At 41.7% G+C, this 9895-nt stretch overlaps 1 protein-coding gene across 1 annotated transcript; it reads right to left on the bottom strand.

Annotated features, from left to right (window-relative positions):
* Positions 1 to 2498: 2498 nt before the first annotated feature.
* Positions 2499 to 9699, bottom strand: LOC133010427 (mitochondrial coenzyme A transporter SLC25A42-like). The gene is made up of 8 exons (XM_061078006.1): positions 9379 to 9699; positions 8887 to 9025; positions 6433 to 6544; positions 6169 to 6194; positions 5509 to 5675; positions 4679 to 4795; positions 4052 to 4203; positions 2499 to 3860 (listed from the first exon to the last, which is right to left on the bottom strand). Exons 2-8 carry the CDS (start codon positions 8971 to 8973, stop codon positions 3535 to 3537), a joined length of 987 nt encoding a protein of 328 aa, XP_060933989.1. The 5' UTR covers positions 8974 to 9025; positions 9379 to 9699; the 3' UTR covers positions 2499 to 3534.
* Between the last annotated feature and the right edge of the window lie 196 nt (positions 9700 to 9895).

A 9895-nucleotide genomic window follows, 5' to 3' on the forward strand; every position in this document is an offset into this window, starting at 1 on the left:
AGAGAGGGCTGGTGACAGGAGAGGATGACGTCCCTGCAGCACCTGTAAATATCCCGCATGCGTGTGATATTACTGCAGCTCTTCACTGGGTTTTATAGTCACGGCTCCGTAGGTTTGATATTTTCTCACTCATTTCTGGGCTTTTATAAAGGACGGTTTATGGGGGAAACCTTTACAGGCCCGTTTCTGTTGGATAAAATCTCTCTCAGGGCGTTTTTTAATGCTGTTGAATTTACGAGGGGGCCAGGTGCTGCAGGAGGCGACTCGGATGCAGGCCTCTGGACCAGAGACTGGGTTTCAGCATGGAACCACAAAAGGGTGTGAACATGTGTGTGTGTGTGTGTGTGTGTGTAAGTGTACCATATGTTCCCTCTTGCACCTCCTGTACTATGACATCTACCATAAAGCTCAAAGTTAAACAGCCCCTATGCCTGGTTATGCACCATCTGTTGTGTTTTGGGGAGAGATGGCCTCAACCAACCAGAGGAGAGCGTTGTTTTTTTCTTTTTCGCAATCTGAAATACATGCAAAACGATATTACAGCCGCAGCCACTGTCTCAATGCATCTGAACCTGATTTAGCACTGAACAAAGCTTTATTCTGGTGTGTCTCCCAGTTTAACCTCCTCACCTTTCTCACACATGGATCAGGTGTGGTTTGTGCATGTGAAGGGCGGAATTGTGGGCCTTTTTCGGCCATATACCCTGCGTCCGTATGTGTGTGTGAGCAGCTATTGTCTGCCCGCGTTCCAGCAGGGGCTTCAAAGTGAATTATTCATGCGAGATTTGAATACATGCAAATGGTTCACCACCCCTCCCCTGGCACAGATCCAGGTAACCTATGGCAACGCCGCCTTCAAGAAGCATCTCTCCATCCCTCTTCCTCCGCCTCCTCCTCCTCCTCCTGCTTCTTCTCTCAGGCACCCGCCCTCCAACCATGTTATCCACCCATGTGGTATTGTTGCAATTGTTGCAATACCAGGCTGGGTGGCTGCACACTGTAGGGTGGCAGGATATCCCATAATTCACAGTCAAGGTCATTTGTAGGCAGGGAGGATGAGAGCGGCAGGGATGGACAGATGGACGGAGGGAAGGTTCCCTCCATCCAGCCACTCGGATGTGAAGTTCAGGAGACGACGTGATGAGGAAGAAGAAGTGGGTTCAGGTGGTGAATGATGTTTAACCAGTGCAACACACTGGGCACCTACTGCTCCCAGTTTGTCATGCACACGATCCAATGCAGCAGAACAGGATGAGGACAGAAAGAAATAACTGTCAGAATGCAGAATACCATATTCTCTTATATATTTAATTCATCTTTTTTCCATACTCTTTTTACTTTAATAGATTTGAAACAGAAACAATTGATTTGTTAGAAAATATAAGATATATATTGATCTGTGTCGGTCAGATTTAGGTCACATTTATTTGATGGAATTATAAACCATGCAATCTAAATCCTGTGTGTACTGTATATATGTACTGTGTGATGGAAAATTTCAATAAACGAAAAAGAAAAATATTGATTCTGTTTTTTTTCATGTTTATCTACAATACAAAGACAACTAAATGTATAGATATTTTTGTTGAATGCAAGAGTTTAAAAATAGTTCAAATAAATGACAAGAAATTAAAGACAATACTTAAAAGAGGGATATGATTTGATTTTTAAAACATGTATATACAATTATTGTACTTTACTTTTAACTGCACTTCCGTCATAATTGTGTTATCATAATACTCGTGTATGAAAATATAATCAAAAACACAGTACATCAATTGTAATATATTATCAATTTGTGAGTTATTTGTCTTTCTGGCATTTTGTAGTTTTCTGTTTCACATAATTTTGTTCAGCATTAAAGATAGATTAGTTCAAAAACAGTATCAGCACAATTGAGAAATTTGCAGTTTTTCGTTTACACAGGACGCCTGAATGAAAATGCAGGAGTGGAACGAGAGTAAGAGTCTCGCTGAGCAGAGGGCAGGTCAAGTTCAGGCCATGAGGCGATCAGAGCCTAACTAACCTCCATCACGGGCCAACACACAGGGAGAGCCACAGCGACTCAATGCTGCCATCTCCTGCCACAGAGAGGAAAGGCGGTGTCGCACCCATGTAGGTCAGAAGTTATCAATCGAATTGGTCATGGTTGGACTTTTACCCAAACAGATATGATATATTAGAGATATTGTTCACTGATTTTTTTTTTTAATGAAACATTATTTAGTTTCAAGCTGAAAAGATGCAAAGCACTGATTCACTTTATTTTTGTGATATTGTTTTGTATGTTAACTGTTATTTTTTCAGCTGAATTTTTAAAGATGCACATTTGAAGGCTGCAGTTTGTTGTGCGTCTCGTAGGAAATCTACAGTATCTATACAACCTTGAATTTTGTATTTCACATTTAAAACCACTGCCAGTAATGATGTGAACACTTTCCCTTATCCCACTGCGCCCCCAAGTGGACAAAAGGACTCGTTGCTCAGTGTTGTGGATGGACACTTTATTGCACAGCCATTTAAGCTTGAGACAACTGTAAACATCTGTAGAAGTACTATAAGTACATTAGTAGTTATAGTATGATTAACCTTTACATAACATTACATTCACGACTGTGTTATGTGCTTTGGTATATTTAGTTGCTTTAGGTAAATGGTGCCTAATAACAATCCAGTCAAAGCAATGATAGACTTTGCACAACAGTGTAAGCACAGCACAAAAAGGAAATATTTACATAATTTATATAAATCAATTTCTGTGATATATAGATTTATTTTTCATATTTGATTAATCTCCATTGAGTAGACTTTATAATACTTTACCACACTCAGTGCTGGGTGGACAGTGAAACTGTGCAGCCGTGCAGACATGATCTCCCTACGACATCATTTGTTCCATAAATCAATTCCACATAGGCACAATCATAAAATTTTAACTTAAAAACGTAAAACAAAACATTGTATAATCACCCTTTTGTTACCAGGCACAAATAATACACCCTGGCATGGTCAGGTTATTGGAAAGGATAAATAAAAAAATAATCAATGTTATAAAAAAAAAAAAAAAATCAGAGCAAAAGAACTGATTAAAAACAGTGTTCCCTCAGTTGATAGATTAGGCTGAAAGAACCTTTCAGTTTTTATAAAGTGCGAGCGTAACTTATCAATGCACAAACAGTCTTCCTCATTAAGCCATGAAAAACAAAACAGTCGTTATCCACGGTCAATCACTTTAGTAACCTCCATCTTACCGCAATTTATAACAAGGTTGTGATTATGTGAATGAATATATGACGACCATCCTCACTCAGCTGACTGTGCGTTTATCAAAGCTTGAGATGCCGTGTTTCTGTGCGCACTAGATCTCCTAACCCACACTCCTCAGCCCCCTTGTGTGACGTGGACAGGAGTGTGCAGCAGGACGGCCCTGCACTGGCTGCTGACACTTATTATTGCCAGGTGACATACTTGACAACCTCCGTCATGCCAGTCTTATCTGTGCTTGGTGCTTCCCCTCGGGCACTGGCAACTAATTCAGTGGGTGAAGTAGTCCGTCTGATGGAATTTGAGCAGAATGTTGTGTGTGATGTCAAACGTGGTGAAGCTGATCCCCACGGCTATGGGCCCTTTAATCCAGTTCATGCTCAGGCCTTTGTATAGTCCTCGTATTACTCCCTCCTGTGTAACGATCGCACGCATGGTCCCCAGAATTGTGCCGTAGGATGAGCCGGTAACGCCGGCCGTCTGCATGCGCCTGCGCACCACGTCCAGAGGGTACGAGGCAGACTGTCCAATCAGGCCTGCGCAGGCACCAAAGGCCAAGCGCTCATACGAGTAAGGTTGGGATCGCTTTGTTCGTTCTACAAAGAAGGAAAACCACAAAGGAAGAATGAGCTAAACACACTGAGCTACTGCAAATATTTAAGATTCAGCTTTAAACATTTGTGAATGTGGGCTATACAAATAAACTTGATTGATTGATTGATTGATTGATTGATTGATTGATTGATTTATTAACACAACGCAGAAATAAATTGCTCCTGTTTGTTACCTGTGTGGAGCTTCTTGAGAGTCTCGTATGTAAAGAATGTGATTCCTGCGTATGGGATGACGCCCAGAATAGTGGGGGTGAAACCTCTGTAAAGGGTCTTCACACCCTCCTCTTGGGAAATGCGCACAAAAACGTGCATGATGTTGCAGTACCTGTCAGAAAAAAGAGTAAAAACATTATTTAATAACTGTTTGGTATGAATTTCATCAAGATCCAGATCTGAACATTAAATGCATCATATCAAAGAAAACTGTGACTTGTAAAAAACACCATGTCAAATTTTGCAGGAACTAGAAAACAAACGTAAATACCAAACTGCACTGCAGATTCTATAGTTCAGGCTAACTCGAGTACAATCACAGCTAACTTTTGCTAAATCTAATTTACCTACGTTTTTTCGTTTGTTTTCCTGTAATTGAAAAATGTATTTAGTTGCACAACATTTTTGTAACTGAGTTTTTTGGACCCACCAAAATAGCCTGTACCTAAATATGTATCAGTGTACAGTGTCTACGATGGGGAGCATGAGTGAGACATTTATAAATTACTTCAATGGACTCCATTCTGTTACAATGCAAACGACAATAGGACTGATGTGTGTTGTGGAAACCGGAGATATCAGCTTACATTTCTTTGGCTGTGACGGCCATCCTGGCTCGCACCATGTCCAAGGGGTAGGTGAGCATGGTGGCAGTCGTTCCGGCCAGAGAGCCAGCCAGGAAACGTGAGAAAGGAGGCAGAGCCCTGAAACAAACAACACAACTAATTAGCATGAACTATTAACTATTTCATTAATTTTGTAATTAACTCACGTAACAAAAAAAACATGACTGAGAGCAATTAAATGTTTTCACTTAAATCTGATTGGGCATTTTTTGCAGTGTACCAAATGCTAGCATGCTCATGATTAGAATGACTGCAGATATAATATTGACCATTTATTCTTGTTGATAGCTAAGCATGTTAGCCTGCTAGCATTCTGATGATTTACCATGTTCAACATAATAGCTTAGCATATTAAAATGCTAGCCTCATGATTATGACTATGATAGCAGTTATATGATTCACCACTACACTGTATGAGCTTAGCTTGTTAGCATGCTAGCATTTTCTGAACTGGACCAAGTACAGAACATGCTGCGGCCAATGACAATGTCCTTAGTTCCACAGGTTTTGGATCACAAACAAAACTCTTTGGAGCAGATGATTTTTCCTCAGAGTAATTACAAATTTTCCTCCAGGGACCATAAATGTCTATAAAATAATATCATTGCATTCCTTTGATTTAGATTGTTTCATTCAACTGATCGACCTATACTGACATCTATAGCGCCAAACCACCAGCAGGGCTAAAATAAACCTCTCCATGATGTTTTCATAAATACAAATAAATAATTGGATAAAACTGAATAAACTGGATTAAGTCATTACTGCTGAGACACATAATCTCTACTCACTTTCCCTGGTAACCGTAGTAGTTTCCCAGCTTTTGTTTGTAGTGATCATGGGAGCAGAACTGGATGGCAGCGTAGGGCATGACCCGCACCATGGTGGCAGAGTTTCCCCTCCACAGACTGAGCAGCCCATCCTTCATGTATGAACAGTATATGAGCCTGAAGGCCTCCTGGGGATAGATAGTGAAAAAGATATATAAATATATATATATACAGTATGTTGTTAGGAGCAGTAGATGCTGTAAAATTCTAATAATCATAACATAAAGTATAGCCCTGCATATGAAGTTTGTTTGTCTGGGAAATAATACTACAGTTATACTGTACCTCCTCGGGTTGAAAACTAAAATGATTTACTTTACATTAACAATTATTTATCAATTCAATATACTAACAAATCAATTGTTTGGCACCAAATGTCCAAAATAATGACAAAATGTGATAAATGTGTTGACAATAGCTAATTACCAGTGCATTTATATTGTTTACTGTATTTTTTCTTGCTTTGTTGGGCAAAATATTGGGGATATAAGGATATATAAGGAAAGTGAGTAAATACACAAATGTGTGAAGCAGTAATAACCAACTGTTTGATATTCAATTCTACCATAACAGCTTCATAATCAGTGAGTTTTTTTCCGATGGACAGACAACTGAACTCACCTTAATAGAGAATCTTTTGGAGGACACTGTAAAACAACAAGAAACAGAGTGACTCTCATGGTTGGACAACATCAACATACACACACTGCTTCAGGTAGGCTAAACATCTACTAAGATGATTAACAATTAGTTAAGAGCAGTTACAACAGTCAGAGAAATTTCTGGTACAAACAGGAAAAAACTGTACATAGGTCACCGACATGTAGCCTATTTATTAATACACTATATATATGGAAAGCTAGTTTTGTAGAGGGCCGTTCTTACCCTGGAAGATGATCTTAGTCCGATCCAGCGGTGCAATGACGGTTTTGGCCACCGCTCCAGCGAACGCACCACACACCAGGGAGTCCAGAGCTGTGAATGTGGGCCTCAGGTCCTGTTTGAACACACAGACACACTTTACAACACACAGGACAACTGGACCTGCCCTTCCAGTGATTACCATGTTAAAGTGTGGACAAAGAAACTAAGTTCAATCCAAAGAAAACCGACATCAGCACAATCGCTCCTGTGACCATCACTCAGCAAAATTAACAACCGATCAGCAAAATCTGCATGTCGGTTAACACGAGAGTGACTCAACTGTTTGTGATGAAACCACAGGAGATAACACAACTGATGTAGAAACGTGTGTGTGTGTGTGTGTGTGTGTGTGTGTGTGTGTGTGTGTGTGTGTGTGTGTGTGTGTGTGTGTGTGTTTGTGTTTGTGTTTGTGTATGGTGCAGGTTTACACCGTCACATTATGGGGACTTGACCTGCTCATGCGGACAAAAAGCAAGTCTCCAAAATGTTAATCATTACATTTCAAGGTGAAGACATAATTAAGGTTACAGGTTAAGGCAAGTAGTCGCCATGGTTTATGTTATAATAAGTCTTCAGGGAATCCGTATAAGTCAATGTAATGTGCTCAGAAGTCACGGAGACATGACTCTGTGTGTGTGTGTGTGTGTGTGTGTGTGTGTGTGTGTGTGTGTTAACAATACCACTGACTGATAAGAGAAGCATCTGACAAACATCTGACACGAACATGTGTCACAACTTAAAACAGAGGAGGGAGGACACAGTCATGGATTATATCATTCTCATCCATAACCAGTTCAATGCGTCATATAACTACTACAACTCTGCATATAACCTGTTAATCTACCTACGCACAGTATCTGTCTGAGGTCTCCTGTAAGTGTAACCTTATTGTAAAATCTCCTCTTATTTACTTCCGTGCTCATATCTTATAGATTTATTAAAACATTTATTCCCAAATAGAGTTTTTTTCATCGACAGTGCAGAACTCAGCTTCCAGGTTTTTAAACCACAACAAACAGGCTGGAACACATCACCCTGGTTTCAGCCCCTTTACTCTGGCTTCCATGTAAGGCTCTGTTAAACACTCCATGGTCTGACTCCTCAGTATTTTGTGGATCTTATATCACTACATCACCGAATTTACACCCTCTGGCAGGGGCCTTTTAACCTTTCCAGATTGTCAGCTGAAGACTGAGGGTTACAGAGCTTTTGTAATAAGAGCCTGAGGCCCAGGAACACCCTGCCTGAGGAAATACAGCAGGCTGAGTCAGTGGCTTCCTTTGATTCAGGTTATTCTGGCTAGTTCTAGTCATTTTTATTTGTGAAGCACTTTGTATCTTTATTTTTGCGTCTCATTCATTGCTACCATACTACCTGCTGCGTTGCTTTGTGAACTAAGTGCATTTTGAGATTAGACGGCACCTCCCTGCTATTTACAGCTATGCACCGGGTGAGGCCTGCCCTTCAGAAGTATGTATAGCACCAGGAAGGCTTTACTGCCTGACACAACAACAGCCACATGGATCTGAGCCAAGCTTTGGAGTTGCAGCAAGGAGGGTAGGGTTCATCTTATGAAAACAAATCCTACAATTGAAAAAGGTCCGGTGTGTAAGATTAAGGTGAAAGGGTTCTATTGACAGAAATTTGATATAAAACAAATCCTTGTGATGTTTTCACGAGTGTGTTTCATCTAAATTATACAAATTGTTGTTTTATTCACAAACTAAACCCCTTTGAGTTTTTTATGAAAACTGAAGACTGCCACAGGTTCTTGCATTTCCATTTTTACATTTCCATTTTCATTTAGCTGACACTTTTGTCCAAAGCGACTTACAATAGGTGCATTCAATCCCGAGGGTACAAACCCAGAACAACAAGAATCAAGAAAGTACAAATTCTTCAAAAATAAAGCAAAACTACAGAGTGCTAGAAGTAAGTGCCATTTAAGTGCTACTAAATTGTTAGTTTCAAAATGTTATTCAAGGTGTAGTCGGAAGAGGTATGTATTTAGTTTGCGGCGGAAGATGTGTAAACTTTCTGATGTCCAGATGTCGATGGGGAGCTCATTCCACCAGGTTCTCTTTCATGTTTGGAAGGGGAGGATGAGGTGAGGGGTGTTCAGCTAAACTCTACACACTGCAACTTTAATGGATAACGCACTATTTCAGAGATGGTGACGTTTAAAATGAAGGGTCCTTTAAAGTATTACACAAAAGAATGATAATTGGCTGCAGGCCTGGTCTCCATCTCTTTGGCCCACGACTATAATCTCCCCCAATTTCCCACTTGAGTTTGAATTAATAAGACCCTCACAATGCAGCCCATGTCTGAACTGTCCTTACATGACCCGATGCCACATGAGCTCCAGCAGCATAACGTGTGAGTGAGTCACTGTGGTGGAGGAGCAGCACCCACCTTTGCCTGGCTGGAAGGTGGCAGAGCCAGCACCGTGTTCTGGGGCGCGGGCACGCGGCTCTGGTGCTCGTGCACGCGCTGGGCCATGTGTGCGGCTCACGGGCTCTCGGACAGATAGCCGCTCATCCAGGAACACACGCTGCAGGAGAGAGAGGACATGAGGAGGAGGAGGGCTGTTAGAAACACACTGTGCGTGTGACAGCCCGCTGCCACGCACGGCCACGCACTACCCGCGCATCCCCATCACAGTGCGTGGCTGCGCGCACCCGACAGCCAGTCCAACAACAACAACAACAACACGTCCATTAAACAAAGAGACAGACACAGTGTTTGTTATAAGAATCAATCCCACTTGATCAACTGTCGATCTCCTGAATGAGTTAAATAACTTGGTGACCACACCTCACATAAATAAACTACACAGAATGAAGAGACAGGCCCGTGCATGGTGAGTGCAGTGAAATCCAGTGGTGCACTGGTTCTGTGTGTTACCTTGGGTCGTGTGGAAAAAGGCTGTCGTGTTGACAGAGCTTGGTTGTGTTGTGTTCTGTTGTCACCAGTCTGCTGCTGCTCCGCCTGCTGCTGCTGTTGTGTTGTGTCCTGCGGCTCCGTGCACACATCGCTTGTCTGCACTCGCTGTTGTGAACTGGCCGAAGGCTCCGATGTGTCGTCTTGTTGTGTGTTTGTGAGGAGACAGGTGTCGCTGGGTTGTGTATTTATAGACGAAGGCCTCCGAGGAAACTCTGCAGCTCGTGGTTCCTGCTGCTCTCTCTCTCTCCCTCTCTATTCCTCTCTCTCTGCGCACACCTCTGTTTGTGCTGCTCAAGGTCTGGAAGGAATTAGGGCAGCCTACTCTGTGTTTTGGACTACAACTCCCACACGCTAATCCCGTCCGCGGCGTGAGATCTCGCGAGTTTATTCGGAACATTGGGTTGCCAGATTTGCGTATCATCAGCATACCAACTTTCCATTCTGTTAACATTTGTTGCAGAACTTTTGGACTCTTACA

This window comes from Limanda limanda, chromosome 9 (assembly GCF_963576545.1).
Source record: "Limanda limanda chromosome 9, fLimLim1.1, whole genome shotgun sequence".
Lineage (NCBI taxonomy): Eukaryota > Metazoa > Chordata > Actinopteri > Pleuronectiformes > Pleuronectidae > Limanda > Limanda limanda.